Source organism: Hippopotamus amphibius, chromosome 17 (genome assembly GCF_030028045.1).
Source record: "Hippopotamus amphibius kiboko isolate mHipAmp2 chromosome 17, mHipAmp2.hap2, whole genome shotgun sequence".
In the NCBI taxonomy this organism is placed as follows: domain Eukaryota; kingdom Metazoa; phylum Chordata; class Mammalia; order Artiodactyla; family Hippopotamidae; genus Hippopotamus; species Hippopotamus amphibius.
Window position 1 is genome coordinate 23,510,720 of NC_080202.1, and position 23,003 is coordinate 23,533,722.

General features: G+C 36.3%; 1 protein-coding gene across 9 annotated transcripts in view; it reads left to right on the plus strand.

The window, feature by feature from the left end:
* The window catches only part of BCAS3 (BCAS3 microtubule associated cell migration factor), a 546,169-nt gene that overhangs the window by 249,300 nt on the left and 273,866 nt on the right, over nt 1-23,003 (plus strand). For all 9 annotated transcript variants that reach the window (XM_057713964.1, XM_057713962.1, XM_057713969.1 and 6 more), the window contains 2 exons: nt 197-362; nt 2,300-2,400. In XM_057713964.1, the coding sequence (XP_057569947.1) occupies nt 197-362; nt 2,300-2,400 (267 nt within the window). The remainder of the gene's footprint in view (nt 1-196; nt 363-2,299; nt 2,401-23,003) is intronic.

Sequence of the window (23,003 nt, forward strand, 5' to 3'; positions counted from 1 at the left end):
TTTTCATATTCGTTAGCGTCTACTTATGAGAGACAACCTTTAGGCAAGGAACAGGCACCATATGAAAAGTTCCTGCCTTCTTATTTTCTCTCAGCAGCCTCAGGAACAGACCGAAGTGTCAATAATTTGTGAAAATGAGGCTGTGCTCCTTTTATGCCAATATTACATATCCAGGATCTGTTTTTCTGTTTTGTAGATCAGGCCAAACAAGTTGTAGTTGAATCCCTCTACATTATTAGCTGCTACGGGACCTTAGTGGAGCACGTGATGGAGCCACGGCCGCTGAGCACCTCCCCCAAGATCAGCGATGACACCCCACTGGAAATGATGACATCTCCTCGAGCCAGCTGGACTCTGGTTAGGTAGTATCTCTTTTGGTTTTTGTTGTTTTTTTTTAGCAGCTTTGTTGAGATATAGAATATTAGAAGTGTACAGTTTGTTAAGGTTTGTCGTATGTATACAGCTGTGAAACCACCACCATAATTAACATTATAAATATATCCATCACCTCAAACGTTTTCTTATGCCTCTTTGTAATCTCTCCCTCCTGCCCCTCTTTATCCCTGTTTTACCCACTGAGCCCCAGGCCACCACTGGTCTGCTCTCTGTCGCTATAGATCAGTTTATAATTTCTAGAATTTTGTATAAGTGGAATCAGAGTGCATAGTCTTTTTGTCTTCTTTCTCCCAGAAAAATTATTTTGATTTATCCTTGTTGTTTTGTTTTTTGATAATCATTCCTTTTTAATTGAGATACAATTTACATGTAATACATATAATACAATTCATCCACTAAAAGTGAATTTTCACTAGGTTGTGCATCCGTCACCGCAATCAGTTTTCATCACCCCCTCAAAGAAATCCCGTACCCATTAGCAGTCACCACCCTCCCTGCTCCATTTTCCTTCAGCCCTAGGCAACCACCAGTTTGATTTATCTCCTGTCCCTGGATTTGTCTACTCTGGACATCTCATGTAAAGGAATCGTACAAAATGTGACCTGTTGCATCTGACTTCCTTCACTTAGTATAATGTTTTTAAGATCCATCTGTGTTGTAGCATGTAGCAGAACTTCATTTGCTTTTTTATGGCCAAATAATATTCCATTGCATGGATATACCACATTTTGTTTATCCATTCATCAGTTGATGGACATTTCCACTGTTTAGCAGTCATGAATTATGGTCCTATTAATATTCATGTACAAATTTTTGTGTGGTCATGTTTTCAGTTGTTTTGGTGTATGCCTTGGAGAATACCTCCCTTTGAACTCCTTTCTCCTTGCATCTTTGTGTTACCTTTTCTGGGACTTCTCTATCCCACATAAAGAGCTTTAGTGCTTCCCCTGGAAAGTCTTATGCTCACTGCAAATAGAGAGTACATTGAGGTAGCCATTGTGGGGAATGGAAACTAATGTAAATAGATTGGAAGGTTTCCTTTAAAGTGATTCCCCAAGATATAATGGTTCATCATGTAAAAATGTTTATTAACAATCAGAGTCCTTCTCAAAAGTACATAATCATTAGAACCTTTCTAATCTAGTATAAAGAAGGAGAAATAGGTCTAGGATAAAACTCATTCAATATAGTGTATAATGGTATAGGAGAGAGACAAAAATTGGTCCTGACATATATGAAAGGAAATAGACAAAAATGGATATGAAAATGATCTCTCTCCTTTTGACATTTTAAAATATTCTTATATTGATTTTTGGAGACTCCAGCATTCTTCGCTACTGCTTTCCTGCACTGGATTGACCTGATCAATATCTTATTTATCAAGCTACTTAGGAGTGGGCAGGTCTAATTAAAATTACTGCACCATCATTGAAATAAGTGGCTTATTTTGGAACTCAGATGCTAATTAGGTCTTTAATAAGTCAACCATTAACTGTGTTTTTTAAGCCATTTTTATCTGCTTTTATTTTGTTCTAAAATATACACATATTCTAAGAATGGAGAACTCTAACAACTGTCACAAATTAGGTAAAAATTAGTTGTGATATTTGAATGCCACACTTGCTCTCTGTTCAATGTTTTGAATGTCTTGTCTATTGTATTGGAGGGTCGTCTGCTATTAAACTAATATTGGCTCAATGTAATTTGTATGACTCACTGCCACCTTTTTATTCTTTCTAAGCAGATGGCCTTGTGTTTCAGGTTTCAGCACTCCAACAAGTTCATTTTAATGGTTACAAAGATAGTGTGAGTTTATATCACTGTCTATAAGTGGTGACAGTGATGGTGATTTACATCCCATCTATTAAGCCTGAATATTAATATTCTTCTGCTGTTTCCTTAGAACTCCTCAATGGAATGAATTGCAACCACCGTTTAACGCAAACCACCCTCTGCTCCTCGCTGCAGATGCAGTGCAGTATTATCAGTTCCTGCTTGCTGGCCGTAAGTAGTTCTCGTTTTTTTCCTTCCATACAGTATCTTGAACTTTCATTTTAAAATGCTGACTTTTAATGCAAGCATGCGTATTATCACTGGTCCACAGGCCAGAAGCCATAAACAATCAGACTGAGACAAGATATTCAATACAAATGTATACCATAAGCTTTAGCACACATTAAGTATGCCTCTACCTGTTCATATTCCCTGGCCATATTCCCTTGCAGTTTGTAGAAGTTGATGGCGAATATCTGGTGGGCTCAAATTTTTTTTTTTTAAATGAGGATACTAGAATATAATAAAGTTTCATAAAATTGGAATCTATTCCTGATGTGAAAAAAAAATAGGCACTTTTCACTGTGAAAATTATATCAGCAGGCTTTTCGCTTTGTAGAATTTTACTTGCAATGATGAAGTAGTGATTCCAGCTCCATCAGGAATTTGTTTGTTTGCTTTTATACCTAAGCCGTAACATTTGTAGAGATTGATCTGGATTCTTTTTTTACTTAAGGAGAAAAAAATGTAGATTGAACTAGAAACAGCCTTCTTTGTAGGTGAGGCCTGAAAAGATAATTTAATATTTATTATCCAGTTTATGGTCATAGAATTAAAAATTCTTTACAATTATAATTCAATTTTGTAGAATTCACTGGATCCTTAATTTAGCTTGATGGCTCTGAGTACTGCATGTTTTTAAGAAACTTTCTAAAAATCAACATTGACATGTTTTTAATGGAGTTGTGTTGTATCAGACTTGTTTTCTTGCCTGGCTGTATTATGCAGCATGAAGTAAAATATTGTAAAACAATTTTATTTTATGCTTATAATGTGTTATACATCATACTGGAAGCAGAGAAAGTGTATTGACTTTGCTCTAAAGTTATGAAACTCAGTAATTGTAACAAATACTTGGCAGTCTCATTTTCTTATAGAATTGAACTCACTGAGTCTTCTAGCTTGTATTTATTGAGTGACTTCTATGTGTCAGGAACTTGTGCTTTAAATGCAAATAGTATGTTGCTCCTGTCCTCAGTGGATTCAGAATCTGATTTGGGAGACAGATGTTAAAAGATAACAGAAAATGAGGCAAGTGCATCAGTGAAGGGTACACGTTGAATTATGAGGGCAATGACTTAAGTTGCCAAAGCTTTCACAGCAGGATAATAGCTAAGTGGTTTTCTGGTTCAAGAAGCAGAGTACATAAAAGTCGTTAGGTTCTAGGTTATCTAAGCATATATTTAACTCTATCATATGACTTGGAAAAAACATGAGGTTTATATAATATCAGGGTTCACAAGAACATTTCCCCCTACCTCTCAATAGGGGTGAAAATAACTAATTGTTTGATTAAGTGTAGCTGACTCTTTCAGAATTAATATTGGTTTTCTTTGTTTAGTTTTTTTGATCAGTCTGCTCAGTAGATAAACAGTAGCAAGTCCCAAATATATGAGAAAAAGATATGGGCAAAAAAAAAAAAAAAAAAGAAGGCAACTATATCACTACTCCTTAATTTTTTTGTTCCAGTGAATTAAGCTGATGGACATGACTATATTTTGACAGCTCTAAACACCTTTGTCCAATTCTTAGAAGTACCAAAATCCCCAGGTGCACAGCTGAAAAGCCGCCAGTGCAGGCAGCAGCAAGCCATCAGTTGTTTTGAAGCATTGGAACGACACCATCAGAATTGCATCTTAGAAAGATCACTCTAGCAGTGTCGTAATAAGAGGTTCAGAGGAGGGGAGGCTAGTGGAGGCTCAGTGATCCCAGAGCAAGATGAGAGAGCTTTAATTAAGGCTGTTTACAGAAAAGACAGGACAAACCTGTGAGATGTTGCACAGTTGGACTAGAATAGAATTAGACAATTTGAAAGAAAGTAGCCACTGATGATTCTATGGTTTCTAAATAAAATACGTAATATAATGCATTTTGTGTTAGACCTTTGGAATTCCGGATGGACTAGCATTGGGATAAGGATGAAAAGGCCTAGTTTCCAGTTCTAGACCACCTCTCAGTAACTTAGTAAATATAAAGTATCGGTAATAATACTTGCTCCTATAAAGGTGTTACTGTGGTCAATGAAGTGATGCTAAAGTCCTTTAAAAACTGAAAAATAATCTATACATTTAAGCATCATTCTGAACCTTTGTTTCTTATCTCACACATATGTATTTTCAAATATTAGACTGCAGGGACTTAACAATGGAATCCCTATTCTGAATATGTGATTTTGACCATGTTGCCAGATCTGTTATCTAAGTGACAGACTTAGTATGTCTGTCATATATCTACATGACATAATTATTATGTTTCCTCTTATCTAGTGAAATGTTACTATAGGTGTAACTTAATAAGTTAAAAAAAATACCTAAGAGGCAGGTAATTCTGTAATAATTATTCTATTGCTTCTTTACATTGACAATAGAGGCACAGATTTAGCCTGAATTTTTAAAGTCATGTTTTCTTACATAAAGACAGGCTATTTGATTTAGAGTTCTGGATAAGATAGCTTATTTCATGACTGAAGCAATTAAATATGCAAAACATGGACGTCTGCATCAGAGGAGTAAAAGCTGAAATATAGTTGGTAAAAGCAATGCTCGAGCCAGTTTAGAGAGAATGCCTTTTCCTGCCCATCTGTGAGCCCTTTATGTAAGTTAGAGGCTCGTTAAGAAGATTTTCTTATTACCTTCTTGCTTTCTCTCCAGTTTCCCTTAACTGAAGCCCTTTGAAAAGATGATGTGTATACTGTACCTGATGGCGGGAAGTTTTTTGTTTTACTTAACCGTATTGAAAATCACTTCTTACTTCCCAACTTGCAGACTGTTGATAAATATATTACTGAAAGTATTTTCAAATATAACCATTTGGAGTAAAACTGTAATGCAAACTTCACAAATACTGTCAGCAGTTTCTTTGGTTGTATCTGGATCTGTGGATCAAGTGAAGCAGACTTGTACAAACTCCGGAAATTATAATAATAGTGGACAAAGAATGATGTAAATGGAAATGCGAAAGAGACTTTGTCTCAGGGAGAGAAGAGTCAGAGAGCAGGATGTTTAGTAAGGCATCCCCACTCCTCTTCCAGCCCTGTAATCATAATAAATATACTGCTAGTTGATAAACAAAGTGCTGCATATGTGGCAAAAGGGTTGACCAGTGGGGAGGAAAAGGGAAACCTGCCTGAACACTAAAGACTTCTTACCTAAATATAGTGAAGTAAGGAAAAACTCCAAATTTTGTATTCTTAACTGTAGTCACGTTTCCTACCCATATTAATTGAATGGAATGATAAAAAAATTGAGCAATTTTGGTGTATCATAAATCAACTCATAGTAGCCTGATCCTTACAAGGTCACTGTGGAGGTGGAAGTCACTCCTTTGTTATTAGGATGAGCCATAAGAAATTGCTCATTGATTGGGGTGGGATGAATTGGGAGACTGGGATTGCCATATATACTTCACTAATAAGAAAAATAATATCAAATTGTACACTTTAAATACGTGCAGTTTATTGTATGTCAAAAAAATAACAAAGTGATTGCTTTCTGAGTTAATAAAAAATTGCTGCTTAGAATAAGCAAAAAAAGTCGTATGGTTTGAGTAGATGGATTAGTTTGTATGTGTAGAGTTGATACGCAGATGGTAATCTAATCTTGCTGTATATAGCTCAGTAAAGGTAAAAACCAAGAATCTAATATTAAAAAAAAAGTTTTCCTGGATCATAAGAAATCTTGGGAATCGTTTAAAAAAGATTATAGTAGTGGTGATTAGTGATTTTTGTGCGAACGGTATTTTTTCTTCCTTCAAAAAAAACCCAACAGAAAACCACATACTATAGTTACCTTTTCTAAAATAGGCTTTTTATTTCAGTGTATTCCTTTGCCAACAACAAAGATAAACATTAGACGAGACTAACAGATATCAACCAGCTTTGAATGTGATCCCAGAGTAGACAATACTTTTTCTTTAGTCTGCTTCAGAGCTTCCCAAACTGTAAATTAAAAACAGGGCTTACTTGGGAAAGTTTTATTTAAGGCAAAAATAATGTTTCCTCCTTTTCTTTCAGGTAATTTGGCAGCAGCAGTATTTTTAAGTTGCTGACATTAACTAGCTTTGTTGGGGGTAGGTCAGACTTTGAACTTCTAAAATAATCCTTGGGTATGTGAGAAGTTCCTCCCTAAGCTTACTGAGTTTTCTTTGTTAAATGGTAACAAAGGATCACTCAACAGAAATATAGCTTTGATACACATTGAAAAGGTGACAGGGATCCATAGGACCCCCCCCCCCAATATTTTATTGGGGATATAATTGTTTTTCTCTGCCTGTAAAGGCATTATAGGAAAGGTGGGGAGAGCCTTCGACACCAGATGGAAGGGAATGAAGAACACTGAAAACGATTAAAGCATATATGTGGGTTTTTTATTACTTAACTCTCTTTCAAATATAATTCACTGTTAACACAAGAATAGTATCAATGTATTCTGGTCTTAAAAACACATACATACAAGTTGGGGTGGGATGAATTGGGAGATTGGGATTGCCATATATACATTACTAATGAGAGAAAAATATCAAATTGTACACTTTAAATATATGCAGTTTATTGTATGTCAATTATATCTCCATAAAAGTTCTTAAAAAATAAAATAAAACGCATACATACATACGTGTGTGTGTGTGAGAGAGAGAGAGAGAGAGAGAGAGAGAGAGAGAGAGACAGCAGTAGCATAAAGGCCAGGAGTGTAGGAAATGGAACTATACTATTGTAAGTGTTTATAGTATATGTGACTTCAGCGTCATTTGAAGGTTAACTGTGTTGTTAAAGATGTATATAATGACATAAAAAACAACCAGTGCTCAGAAAGGAAATAAAATGTTAACATATAAGCAAGTTGATGTAACCCTAAGCATATCAGTACTCACATTAGTTATAAATGGTCTAAACATCTAAACAAGTCAGAGATTGTCAAGTTGGATCAAAAAATAAACCCCAGCTATATGCTGCTTAGGAGAAACCCACTTTTTTTTTTAATTAACATTTTTTATTGAAGTATAGTTGATTTATAATGTTGTGTTAGTTTCTGCTGTACAGGAAAGTGATTTAGTTATACATTCCTTTGTTTTAAATATTCTTTTCTATTATGGTTTATCATAGGATACTGAATATTGTTCTCAGTGCTGTGCAGTAGAACCATGTTGTTTATCCATTCTCTATATAAAATCTTACATCTGCTAACCCCAACCCCCTCCCCCTTGGCAACCATCAATCTGGAGAAACCCACTTTAAACCCTCACTCGCTACATTAATATAAGACTAAGTAGAACACTCCACCCAACAACAGTAGAATGTACATCCTTTTCAAGTGTACAGGGAACACTGACAAATAGAGACCTTCTTCTGGGCCATAAAGCACATCTCAATAAGTTTAAAAGCTTTCAAGTTATACAAAGTATATATATTCTCTGACCACAATGGAATTAAATAAGAAATGATTAACAGATCTCTGGAAAGTCTACAAGTATTTGGAAACTAAACAATACACTTCTACATGATCCATGGTTCACAGGAAAAATCAAAAGGGAAATTAGGATTATTTTTAGCTGACTGAAAATGAAAACAGAACACATCCCTATCTTAGAATACTATTCAGGGTAAAAAAAATAGTAGATTGAAGTATAAATACATGGAACAAGTTGGATGATTCTCAAGGACATCATGCAGAGAGACAGAATATGAGGGAGGGTATTGAATATGACTGTAAAGGGTTCGGTAGATCTTTGTGGTGATGGAACAGTTCTGTATCTTGATTGTAGTACACAAACGTGTGAGATAAAATGGAATGGAGTTATACATAAACACAAACACTCCCTCACACACAAAATGAGTGTATGTAAAATTGTGTATGTAATACGGGTGAAATCTGAGTAAGATCTGTGGATTGTACCAATGATACTTTCCTGGTTTTGAAACTAAGTGAAGGGTGTATGACTTCTCTGTACTATTTTAGCAACTTCATTTCTTTCTTTTCCTTTTTTTTTCTCTCTCTCCTTCTTCCCTTCCTTCCTCCCTTCCTTCCTTGCTGCTTTGGATCTTCATTGTTGCGCGTGGGCTTTCTCTAGTTGCGGTGAACGGCGGCTACTCTTCGTTGCTGTGTGTGGGCTTCTTATTGCAGTGGCGTCTCTTGTTGCAGGGCACAGGCTCTAGGCACGTAGGTTTCAATAGTTGCAGCACTTGGGCTCAGTAGTTGCTGCTTGAGGGCTCTAGAGCGCAGGCTCAGTAGTTGTGGCTTAGTTGCTCCACGGCATGTGGAATCTTCCCAGGCCAGGGATTGAACCTGTGTCTCCTGCATTGGCAGGCGGGTTCTTAACCACTGCACCACCAGGGAAGTCCCTTTTTTAGCAACTTCTTATAAATCTGTAATTCTTTCAAAATAAAAACTTTAGAGGAAAATGAAAAGTTTGTGGGATGGCACTGAATCGGTACGCGAGGTGAAATTTATAGGACTAAATGCCCATGTTGTAAAATGAAATCAATGACTCAGCTTTCACATTCAGAAACTAGAAAAGTAGAGCAAATTAAAGCACAGGAAAGGAAATAATAAAGATCAGAGTGAAATCAAGGAAATAGAAAACATAAAAACAATAGAAAAAATAGAAATAATATAGAAAAATAGGAAAAGTAATTAAACCATAAAGTTGTGGTGTGGTTTTATTCTCCTTGGAGTTTGTGAGATTCTTCAATCTGTGGATTTTTAGTTTTCATCAGATTTGAAAATTTTAATGCAATTACATCTTCAGATTTTTTTTTGTCACTCTGCTTCTCTCCTTTGTAACTTCAACTATATGTCTGTTGAAAACTTGATATTCTTCCAGCTCTCTGATTCCTTGTTCAGTTAAAAAATTCTCTTTCCTTCACTCTGATTTTGTTTAGTTTGTATTTCTATGTATTTATATGTATTGTCTTCTGTTCTGCTGTCTAATCTATTTTATTCAACACATTTTTCATTTCAGATGCCATATATTTCATCTCTGTAAGTTCCATTTGGATGTTCTTTTATATCTTTCATTTATTTTCTCATCATGTACATGCTTGAACAAATGAAACATTCATTTTGTAATTGTTGTTTTAGGGTCCTTGTGCACTAATTCGTTTCACCCTGGTATTTCTTGGGGGTTTTTCTATTGGTTGATTTCTCTTCTTGGTGTGCTTTCTTGCTTCTCTTTGTGTCTAATGATTTTTGATAGGATGCTAGGCATTTTTGGTTTCATGTTGTTGAGTGGTGGATTATTCTGTATTCCTAGGCTGTAGTCAAGTTACTTGGAATAAATTTGATTCTTTCTTTGTTTATTCTTAAGCTTTGTTATAGAGGGTTCGAAATAGCCCTTTACTTAGGGCTAATTTAGTTACTTTAGGAGATAATGTAAATCTAGTCTCTTTTATGTGACCAGTAGTGGATACGGGTGATCATAATTATTTTTTACATTTCAGGTGCTTAAATCCTATGTATTATCTTGATATTACATTATACCAGTTCTGCTTCCTTTACTTTTGACTCATTACCTTCCCTAACATAAATACGAATAAAAAACATGTATATGAGTATCTATAACGCATTGTGATAAGTGCTGTGTTAACAGCATGAATTAACTGGTATAGAAGTTCAAGGAAAGAAGAAGTTAATTATTAGTGGGGATGGAGAGAAGTGGCCGAATGTCAGAGAAATTGAGCAAGTTGTATCTATAGGATTTGGAACCATATGTGCTTACTGAAGAAAAGTGAAGAGGAATGGATGACTAGCTTGAACAATAGGTTATGCCGTTCATTGAAACATTAAGAGAAATATGTTGCCTAAGGTAGGAGAGAGAATTGATGATTGTAGTGTTGCATCTGTTTTGGTGTATGCAATATATATCATATATAATATGGTGGAAATAACTCAGAAACTTCCATATGTGTATTTATAGATTTGAGCTCCTTTCTGAGATTGTTTGGATATATAATTGGTAATTGATATAAGCTTTCTCTGAAATAATTTTATCCTAGAGAGGATTTAGAGAGAAGAGATGAGGTACCATTATGGTATAGACAGCATAACATGTAAGAAGGCAGTGTTAATCATTCTAAAAGCTCCACCTGAAACCTTACTTTTGAATAGCTGGGCTGTCAATTGATATATGGGCTTTTAAAAAATGTTATTGCTTTACTGATCACTTGGACTTCACTAGCACTTTTATTTGAGTCTTTATATGTAATGAAGTAGATAATACCTAAAGCTAGTATTGACATTTGTCTTACACATGGAAGCACGAAAAACACAAGTAGGCAGTGTATTTTAGGTTAGATTCTAGAGATCTCAATTCCCAACTAAATTTTGTGCTGCTGGCCTACCAGCTACAACCATGAGAGTAAAAATAGAAGTATTTTTCCTTGTAATATAAAGTCACACTTTTGGGTTTAGAGTGAAAACATTTTTAGAATATTTCACTACCTTGTTTTATTGGTTTTACAATACAATGGTGATCTATTTTGAACATACTGATACAAAAAGGAAGAAAGAAGTATTGGTCTCCTCTACCATGGTCATTATCAGTGCCCTGGAAAAGCAATTAAATATGCAGCAATTTTCTGAGCTGCTCTCTTTGGAGTGTCACATTAGATTTAACCTAACATCCTGGATTGCATCGTTGTTGTGGTATGTACCAAGTATGGTGGAGGTACTCAACAATATTTCCTTGCATTGTCCATAATAAATATTTGCCCTAGAGTGGGTAGGGTGGAAGGGGAAAGAAAGAAATGTTTTTCTCCTGTAGAGGAAACTTGTAATGTAGGACTTATTTATAGAGTATTTATAGTCTATTGTTGGTCATTGGGTGTGTCATACTGCTCTCTCTAGGTCTGAATATCTGAGGCACTGAAGATACCACTTCATATTGAATTATATTTGATGGGTTCTCTTATTTATACTTAATTTTATCAACTGACATGTCCTGCCATAGAGAAATGATTTCAGTGAAATGGTGTTTTTCTTCAGAAGACTAGAAGTTTGAGACATATTGACCCTGAATTTAGCCATATATGTGTTGTATAATTTGGGGAACATTATGAAATTCAATACATTTTCTTCCTCAATGAAAAAATGTCATATAGCTTATCAAAAAGTTTAGATTAGATTACACTCCTTTCCTTCTTCTTTCCCTTTGTGTTTATGGGATACATGCTTTTATTGATATCCATATCTTTATATAGATCTTCACACCTTTGGGTGTTCATTGGGTTTCTCTGTCGTTGATTTATTGCTGAGATGTTTCAGCATCAAAAGTCCTTTTTTTTTTTACAACATAATGACCTATACTCCATTCTGAAGTAAATCTTGGTATTTCTGTCATTTGCTTTATTATTTGTCATTTGGGGAAAAAAATAGTTTGCATGTCAAACCACCTTCCGGTCGTAGTTGTTCTTAAAATTGAAATAAACAAATGTTTTAGAGGGATTTTTTTGTACTTTTAAATATCTTGCTTGCTTTATTTTACAAAATTATAAGTGATATTACAACTTACTGTTCCTGTAGGTTATTTTATGACCTGTTTTTTTTTTTCTTTGTGATACTGTTGAGAGTATATTCTTTTCCCTATATGCTGTTAATATTCCTTGCCACCGGATTGGCAGATGTGGCTGGGATAGAACATTGATTCTGGTAGATTAAAAAAAAATAATCTATTGGTCATAAAGCCTCTAGTCCATGAGTACCTCTGCTTCTGCTGTCATTTACTCTCTCCCACCATAGTTTAAAGTTCTTATAATCAGATACTCATACCCCTGAATGTGCATTTTGTTAGCTGGGTAGTGGGGATATAGGATGGAGGGTACGGGGATATCCGTTTGCCCTTTTCTCCAAGAATAAGGAGCTAGAAGAGGATGGTCTGTGTCTGCTTACCTGCAATAATGTAACGGGCAGACATTGACAGGAGCTTGTAGTTTGATGTGCCATCACTTCCATCAGTAAGGTTAATTGCTAACAAACGACTAAATGGAAATTTAGGGGGAATGCTACAGCTGTCTGCTACGTTAGTGGTGACGGGTGTTCTGGCGCCATTTCAGGGTCACTATTTGTATCTGTCTGTCAGAGTTAGAATACAGTTGTTTCTCTCAGTTTCAGCCTTCTCTATAGAATTTCTGTCAATTGTTTGACTCCATTAAGTGTGCAGAGGAAATAAAAGCCTGAATGACCAATCCACCAGGGGCTATGGAGAGACCCTTTCATTGTCCATACTCAGAGCACTGCATTAGGTCTCATTATCCATTTATAATAAGCGACCTCTGCCCCCTGGGTCATTGAAAAATATTCAGTGTGCTTTTCTGACACATAGGGCACCTTTCTCAGCAGACACATCAAACAATGGGACGTCTGGTAGTCTGGAGGACTAGTGCACATGGCAGGTTTTAAATACATAGCCTTGTGCCAAATCGCTCTGGCAATTTGCTTTTGCACGGTTCCTCAATGTGCTAAGGGGAGCCTAATGTCTGGAAGATGAATGTAATGTTGCTTTCCTCTTTTCTTTCTTTTTTCTCTTTCTTTCTTTCTTTCTTTCTTTCTTTCTTTCTTTCTTTCTTTCTTTCTTTCTTTCTTTCTCTTTTTCTTCTGTTTAAAACAAAATATTTGTTGCTATGTTTTCAGTTTTGTTTTCTAGAAAGAATTTGCCTTCATCTCTGCTTTTGCATTTCCTGATACAGAAATATGGAAAGATTTGAATGTAGTGAATGGATAGAGCCATCATCTTTGGAAAGTATTTGCCAAATACACCCATGGAGGTTATCTGTGATATGTTAAAAACCTGTCTTCTATTCCCTCTGGTGCCCACACTGGTAGTGACTACATATCCCACTGAAAAGTTTGAGAGAGAATTTGACACTTCCTGGGCCACTGTAGTCCAGTGATATAAATTTGGGCCACCTACTTGAAGTCTCCGCTCAGCTAGTGGTTCTTTCTCCAGCCCCCAGTGCATATAGATGGACTTGGGGAAAAGATGGAGATAACATAGTGATTATTGAATGAAATATAAAATAAGAAAACTGTCATGTCCAGAGCTTCACGCTGCGTGAACTGAAGGTGGCCTTCTAAAAGTCTTGACTACTGGTTACTAACTCTGTGGCTGTAGTAAGTACTGATAGGAGTCATTCATTTACCTGAAGGATGTGGGAATAGGAAAAGAAAAGGTGGAGAGTCACTTCTTCAGCAGTTCATATGAAGAAACATCAAGCATGGGGGAAAATGTTTATAAAAGTACCTTTCAAGTTTAAGATGCATATGTTTCATTAGTAAAGGCTTTTTCCTCTCTCAGAAGCTTATGTACCTTGCATTCTTAGTGTCACATATATTGATCAATTTATTAAAAATATATGAGATACACAGGCATTCAGAGAAAACCAGTTTATTACAATGAACTGGCAGCCACACAGTCCAGTAGACCTCAGGTGTCTAGTTCAGCAAAGCAGTCTTCCAATTAAGTGATGTACTGTGACGTGCGCTCAGAGACCAGGACACAGAAGTGTCACCTCCAAAGAATGACCGTTCCAGCACGGATTTTTCTCTCCAAACCAGTTATGGAAAACCATGTAGTTGTCAGAACCCTCTCCATGACAAGAATTAATATATTAACTGGATTATAGCACCATTTGACAAATTGCTTACTAAATACATCAAAATTGATTGGACATTCTGTATTTGAATTGACAAATGGCTGCATTAGGAGAAGGAGGGAAATCCATTAATTATAGCCACTCTCAACCATAGGAAATATAATCATATAAATATAGATTTTGTTAAAACAAAAATCTCCACTTTATGGTAGCATTGCTTACATATTTACCTACACCTCTTTGTTGTTAATAGAAGGGCTGCTCTTGGCCACTGCCCTTTAAATAATCATAAAAAAATAATAATTTCTGCTCTGTTATATGTTTCAGGCTCTCCTGACTGCATAAGTTTTTAGTTCTTATTCCAGAAAAGTAGAAAATACCAGGGAAACTCAGCCTTTCTGCTCAGTTCTCAGCTGCACCTCTGTTTGTCCATTTTGCCCTTGCAGTCTCATCTTAAGTCAAAAGCTTTCCTTTTGCTTTCAGGGTGTGTAAGCTTTTATCATCAATCAATTTCATTTTTTTAGAAACCATTTTTTTCTCATGGTCTTTCTCAGTGAAGGTAACCACCCGAGTGACCCAGGCATGAGGGGGGTGGGTGAATGCCACGCATTGTTTCTCTCCAGTTTGACTCTGTTCTCCTTACTGTTGTCATATGACAGGAGGCTTTCCGGCATGTGATTTTGTGGAAGTTGTTGGAGAGACAAGAAACACTGAAGTGCCTTTATTGCCTTTATACCATTAATTTCTTGTCTTTCCTACTATGCTTTCTTTGTATTTTATGACCACATGCAGAGCATCAGAACCACCCTTATATGATGTCAAGTCTGGGTCAGAGCTGAGATTTATAAGGAATATTTGGGGGTTATCATTTTTTTTCTTCTTTGGGGCACTCTGCTGCCTTCCAAGGCTGTTTTCTAGCTGCCAGTGGTCCTTCCATGGTTATGTCACTTGCACTTTTAAGTATGAAACCAATATTCTAATATTCTAATTCCTAAGGGTATTATAAAGAATGTAAAGTGTGGCCCAAAATACTTTCTTTTCTGTTACTGCATGTAAGCCTTCCTGGAATGTCTGTAACTTCCTTATTGTTTGATAGCTTTATATGGTATCTCTGATCAGGATATATAGATGTTTATCAAGATGAGAAAAATGATTATATTAAGACATGGAATACAGAAATCATGGAGACTAAATCAATGACATAGTTTATATTTGGGGATAAACAACTCTCAGATGTTTCACGTGAAAATTTTAACTTAAAGTAATGAAGGGACTTCTCTCGTGGCACAGTGGTTGAGAATCCGCCTGCCAGTGAAGGGGACACGGGTTTGATCCCTGGTCGGGGAAGATCCCACATGCCACGGAGCAACTAAGCCCATGTGCCACAACTACTGAGCCTGCACTCTAGAGCCTGTGCAGCATGACTACTGAAGCTTGCATGCCTAGAGCCCAAGCTCCGCCACAAGAGAAGCCACCACAATGAGAAGCCCGCGCGCAACAAAGAGTAGCCCCTGCTCGCCACAACTAGAGAAAGCCTGCACGCAGCAACAAAGACCCAACACAGCCATAAATAAATAAATAAATAGATAGATAGATAATCTGTAAAAACATAAAGTCATGAACTTACCAGGTAAAGGCGTCATGAATTGAAGCAGTTTATACTTCAGGATAAGAACATGCTCTTCAGAGTTTGCGGTTCTAAATTCCATTTCTTCTGTTTGCTAGCTGGATGACATTGGGTAAATAACTTACCCTCCCTGGGCTTTAGTTCACCTGCCATTGAAATGGGAATTAATAATATTGAGTGGGCCAAAAGTACCTTCGGTTTTAAGTAAAAATAAAGGACACATTTTTTCATTTTCACGAAGAACTTTATGGAACTGCATACTCACTAACCGAACGAACTTTTTGGCCAACCCACTACGTATCTTACAAGATTGTTGTTAGGTTAAATGAGGTGATTCATCCAAAAAGCTTTGCACATTATCTTGGATAGAATAAAAACATACTAAAGATGAGTTTTTGTTTGTAGGTGGTGTTAAAAGAAATCGTATCCTTGTTCTACTTTGAGGTTTTTCTTGCCTGTCTCCATTCCATTCTTTATGAATAAGGTGCTTCCAGTGGGCACACCTTTTGTAGTTAATAAACAACAGTGAAGAGAAACGTTTGTGGTAAATCTCTCTCTTCTGTTCTTAAGTGGTCATCTGGACGAGGATGGCTCAGTCCTAATGTGAGTGTTTTCAAAGCTATAGAAAGAAATTTTACTTAGCAATTCCAGTGTATTGATGCAAATTGAAAATTTCTCTTAGACCTACTTGTTTTGAGCATCTTCAATCCCTTAGTCATTTATAGGAATTGGGATTTTTCTTGGTGTCCACTGCATCCTGAAAGGCTTTAATCTGGAAGTTCTTTCTGAGAGTTGCCTTAAGACTCTGAAACACTCACGTAAAAGGTAAGACTCTCAACCCTCAGCCTTCCGAAGTACCAGAAGGACATTCGATTTTATGAGTTTATCCTTAGAATCATTGTTCGCTATTCTGGTGAGCCTTTTGGCTTTTACTCCATATTTTTTGAAGTTTATAATGAACTTGTGTTCATAAAATATTATTTAGGTGATTTTCAAAAACAAAAGCAATGAGAGAGAGTGGAAGAAAGAGAAGGGAGGGAGGGAAAAAGGAAGGAAGGAAAAGAATGAGAGAAGGGGATACAGAAGGACAAACTATTGCAGTTTGTTATAGAGCATAGAAATTCAGTGTTATACAGAAACTAACGCCGAAGGAATTAGCATGGATGATTCTCACACGTATGGTGCCGTGGGAAGACAGCATAGTCCTGAATACTTCACAGATCTCCTAGTCTCACCAAGAAAAGAGTCAAGATGACTCTGCGTCCACCTGCAGGTCAAGAAATGTTTGCTGTTTTTTTCATTCAAACAACAGTCTTAAAAATTTTTTTTTTATTATGGGAATGTTCAAACATACACGGAAGTACAGCGAGTAGTGTAATGAGTCTGTCTATTACCCAGCTTGAAGAATAATTCTAGGAAGAATTCTGCCATTCTTGTTTATGTTCTCTTAAAATATATATATTTTTAAATGAATGGCGGATAAATTATTATGAGAAAGCCACCCATATTGTATCTTCTACCTATGAATACTTTAGTGTGTGTCTAATGACAAGGACTTAGAGATAGGGAGGTAGCTCCTTCTAGTAGTTGTACATTGTACAGCAGTAGATGGAAGAGCAAGCCTTGGAAAATGTTCTCTTGCGTTTGGAAAGAGAGAAAATCATGCCATGGTTGTAGGGCAGTATCTCTATCTAATTCTTTCCCCAGTCATCTTGGTTCTGTGATTTTTCTGATTTATTTAGAGGTAAAAATCTTAAACATTTAACTTCTCTATTTTATGGAACACATCAAGGATCATTAATGATTGTTTGAAAAGATTTTAAATTATGTTCTTAAGTATAGGTTGAAAATGTTGATGTCTTCCACGACTAAAAGCTTTTAACTCTCCATGCCAAGAGAACTTTGCCTCTTTTGCTTAGGCAAGAGAAAATCTGTACTTAATTCTTCCTGCTGTATAATGATCTGGTCTTATCTGGTATGTAACTAGGTAATAAATAAGGGAAGCATGGAAGAAGCTGCATTAACTCTTTGCAAAAAAATGATTTTTGCTGTTTTTACATTTGCAGACAACTCCCTCCCCTTTATTTTTGTTTTGTCAGACTTTGTTGTGGAGGCTGGACTGAGTACGTTAGACTCTTTACTCTTCAACTGTGCCATTGTAGGTGAGATCGAGAACAGTACGTTTCCAATAACTGGCCTATTGCCTGCTTGTACAAGTTGGTACACTGATGACCAAATGCAGTTTAATGATCCAAAAGAGTGATTTTTTTACCTTCAGGACATCAATTGGCAATACTTTCTGCATAACCTCTACTCATCTTAGTCTCATAGAGGATATTATATTTTACAGTGTTCCTTGAATTTAAAATTGAAAATTGATTATTCCTGAAAGAAATTCGTCTAACATACAGGGTTAGCTGTAAGAATAAAATTGCCACTGTTGAAAGATTACAGCTCACAGTTCCACACAGAATTAGCACCAAAGAGCTTCTAGCTTCCAGCAAATACTCATTTCTCTCAACAAAAATATACACTATCAAGATGGTACTGATGAACCCAGTAACAGGGCAAGAATAAAGATGCAGAGGTAGAGAACGGACTTGAGGACATGGGGTATGGGAGGGGGGAAAGGGGAAGCTGGGACAAAGTGAGAGAGTAGCATTGACAGATATACACTACCAACTAAAACAGATAGCTAGTGGGAAGTTGCTGCATAACATAGGGAGATAAACTCCATGATGGGTGATGACTTAGAGACCCAGGATAGGGAGTGTGGGAGGGAGTCGCGGGAGGGAGGGGGTATGGGGATATATGTTTAAATACAGCTGATTCACTTTGGTGTACCTCAAAAACTGGCACAACAGTGTAAAGCAATTATATTCCAATAAAGAGCTTTTAAAAGAAAAACAAAACATACACTACTGTATGTACTTGAGCAGTTGCTAAAAGCTGGTCCTATATTTCATATGTGTATGTGTAAGTAAAGAGATAATGTTAAGTGGATACATGTAGAGTGAGTGTGAGAAAGAGTGTATATAAGCACTTCCATTTCCCTTTTTAGAGAAAATGTCACAAAACCTAAGAAAAAGGGGAGGAAATACATGACTTTGTGCTTAACCTTTGTTTCATGCATTGGTTTCCATCATTTATAGACATACATCTGATTTGTTTGTTTTCCTTTCTTAACTTCTTGGATAGACTTCACTAACCGTATTAATTGTAGTGTGCTTATTCCACAGCTTTATAATTATAAATTTTTAAATAGCTACATGGTATACACAATTTAAAAGGTACCAAGGAATATTTAGTGGAAAATGAGCCACCCCTGTACCCAGCCATGCTTATTTCCTCCCATGAGGCAATAGTTATATAAAAGTGAACTTTGATAAGAATGGTTTTGTTATTATTTAGACTTATTTTTCTGGATAGATTATCTAACCCTTGGTAAGACAAAGTTGTTATCTATAAGCTACAAACAAGGTATTATACAGACATAGTGTGATCCTTTAAAAGAGTCAGGGTGGAGCGACTTTTCTAGTTATCCTGCTGCTGGTTTAATGTATATCTAATATAGTTGTACTATGAATTGAGTTGCCATAATACACATTAAATGGTGTACATTCTTTCCAGGTGATCTTAATTGCAAATATTTTGAAGGAATTGTTGCAGCCTATTCAGTTGAGACAGTTTGAAATTTTCAGTGGAGTAGCCGATCTTGCTGATAGCACGAAGCCGTTCTGTTTTAGTCTTTCTGTCCATTTTATGATATTTAGGGTTACGCTGAGGAGCACAACTAAATTGCTAACCCTTCCAGACTACCCCCAGGTACAGCTTATCCAGATGCGAAATGGCAAATGACCGATATGGTAGCAGGAATAACAAATGAAAGCTCCTTAGTTTATGTCTTCTTTGGGAATATTATATGATGCTTTGGGGGTCGGGCAAGGGAGACAGAGCAGGTTGGGGAGGAGATGCACCTAGTGTTGTCAGTTATTCCGTGAAATCTCTTATCTCATAGGCTACGAGGATATGTCATTTTTCTAATTATATATTGCCTGTGACTGTTCTTCTGGGAATGTGGAATAAAAGGAAAGTGAAACCAGAGATGTACAATGACTGACTGTTAGAAAACTTTAATAATTAATTAGAGAACATCTATGGTACCACAGGGTCAGGGTGCAAGGAAGATCATTGATCTGTTTAATATATAACGTAGGTCAAGCCTGTTCCCTTTTATGTATTGTAACACTTCAGTTGTTGTTGCACTGATACAAGAGATGGCTCCTAATAAACGGAACAGCCAGTATATGTCGTGCTATGGCTTGATTACTCTGTGTGTGAAATTCAATGAATTCCTTTACATTTAAATTGAAACATTTATAAATTACAGAGAAAACTTCTAGACTTCAGTAGAGATAGCGTTGCTCCCTTAATAAATATGTACCTTTATCTTAAGGTAGTTAGGTGTGTTGTTTTTCACCTGAGAGCCTTTTCCCTTTAAAAAAATTATTTATAAAAGGCCAGGGTTTAATTTTTTGCCAGTTTAATAGTATGAAAGCATGACATTAAATTTTGCAAATCTCTATTACTACTATTTGTATGTGCTTGTTGGCTGCTGTATTTCCTCTTGTGAATTGCTGGTTCGTTGGGAAACACCTTAGGCCATTTTGCTTTGGGTATTTGTCTTTGAGCCTTTCTTCTTAAAAGGCAAATTTTATTTTCTGTCCTAAGAAGCTACATTCCCAAGCAGAATTTCTTCCTCGGATCCTGACTGCTTTCTGATCAGAAACAGAGTTTGGTAAAGAGCCCTCTCTTATTGTATGGCGGCTATATAAATGCTGTTTTTAATAAGTACCAAAAATATATTGAAGTTTGTCCTTGGATGAGAGTTTATCACTGTTGGCCTTTGGGTGAACTTTGAGCCTGAGCTGTTTCATTCAAGGCAGCATGATGTCATTTAACTCACAAATTTCTTTGTTGCTAGAAAAAGGAATGTTGTTCCCCTAAATAACCTAAAGGACTGAATAATGCTGGCACAACATTATTCACCTCTCAGGTCTCCACTAAAGACTTCAGCATGGTGAGGGTTTTATTGCTCGTAGAGGATTGGTGGGGATATGGTAGGGAGTAGGGGAAAACAAAAGCTATGTCTGGTCCTGAATCTGCAGAATATTTTTATTCTACCACCCACTCAGCTGTGAATATGACCCAGCTCACACTCACTTCTCCAAATAAAAACCTTTGAATCCGTTTTATTGATTGATTGATTGATCCATTTTAGTTTCTTCATGTTAAAAGACTCTCTAAGTTTCTTTCTAGGGCTGTTTATTCAGCATATGAACATATTTGAAGTTTTACAACATACGCTAAAGCAGAGAGCTACATCTCACATAAAAAACTAGATACCGGGACTTCTTTGGTGGTGCAATGGTTAAGAATCTGCTTGCCAATGCAGGGGATATGGGTTCAGTCCCTGGTCTGGGAAGATTCCACATGCCTTGGAGCTGCTAAGCCTGTGTGCCACAGCTACTGAAACCCATGTGCTGCAACTACTGAGCCCGTGCGCCAAGAGCCCGTGCTCCGCAACAAGAGAAGCCACTGCAGAGAAGCCCACACACCGCAACGAAGAGTAGCCCTTGCTTGCCACAGCTAGAGAAAGCCCGCACACAGCAACAAAGACCCAACACAGCCAATAAGTAAATAAATAAATTTATTTAAAAAAAAACAAACTAGATACCATTTGGATCAGCACTTCTCCCTTTATTTGAGAAGTAAATTTCCCTGATTCCAGTAGCACTGAGGGTCATGTCCGAGAGTAGAGCAGCTTTTTAACATCTCCTAAAGTTGGGAGCATGGAGTTCGCTAGCAGCAGAGCCTGTGCTTGATTCGCAGCTGTGTCCTCTGAAGCTAAGAGAATTTATTACTGGGAGTTCAAGAGATGCAGGGAAGACTAGAGCAAGAACATAACAGAACCAAATAGATTTTTTCCTTCTTGGATTCATAAGTAAGCACTGCTCATTGTTCAGCATTATGCTTTGTGTTAGTTTATATAAAAAGGATGCTTATAACCTGTATGTGGTTAGTCTTTTAGCTTTCATATACATCGTCAACTCTTTTTTTTTTTTTTTTTTTTTTCATTGCTTTAACGACAGACAGTGCTGGGAACAAATAATAATTCCTTTTATTCTTTCATCTTAATGGAATATCTAGATCGTATGTGCCCTGCTGTAAACTCTGTACTTAGGAGACCTGACTTTTTTCCTGAGTATCTAAACCATGCCCACTACAGTGAGAAAAGTAATTACCTGGTTTAATATAAAGTCTGTTAAATATAGTAATGGTAAAAATGTATCTTTTGTCTTTCAAGTGGAAGACTAGATTTGTTGTGAATGAACTTAGGTTGTTGACATCTAGCTGTTATTTTGGGGTATTTTAGAAAAAAAAAATGATTCCTTAGAATTGAGGGTATACTGTTACTACTTTGGGTAAAACAACCTGAAATGTCAAGAGTGTCCTACATTTCTCCCGGACTAGTAATAACTCCAGTTATTATAAGTAGTACTAAACTAGTAATAACTCATTCTTGGCACCTTGATCCAAAGCTACGTATCCTAATCTTAAAGTATTCCATTAACTAATGTTAAAAATGAGGTTTCAGAGTGTCACTTTAGATATCTGTTAACAATGTTTATAACTCTTTAATTACTGTATTTTATGTAGGTAATTTGTAAAAATTCTATATTCATTAATCCTCTTCCTAACTACTTATGGATTTGAGAAGTTATATTAATGAATTGACATTTTCCATTTTCAAATTAAGAATTTTGTTACATGGGATTCAGACGTATGGGTATTATCAGAGGACCATTTAATCTTTCTGTTCATAATGTTACTTAGGTTGTTCTACTGACTTGGAAATTTTTTTGCAGTTTTGATTAACAGGACTAATTTGCAGAGGTCAGTGCCAGATCAGATTTGTTTTTGTTTGCTTTGCACATAAACACATATAAAATATATAAATATATTCATAAGAATACACACATATACACACACACATATATCACTGTAAGACAGCAAAATATACTTAGTGATTTTTTTTAGCTTTTATTTACTCACTAGAAGCATGATCTGCTTTCCTGAGAGCACAATATAAACAAAGTCTAGCTCACAGTTACCTCATAATGATCTGCTCATCCTGCCCTTGGTTGTTGATCTATACTTATCAAATGCCTGTGAGTACAGGCAGTACTTTTGAAGTTGTATTCTCTAAAGAAAATCAACTGTGCATCTTTTTTAGTTAGATGGATAGGCTTGTTTTAAATTACTATACTAAAAGTAGGGATA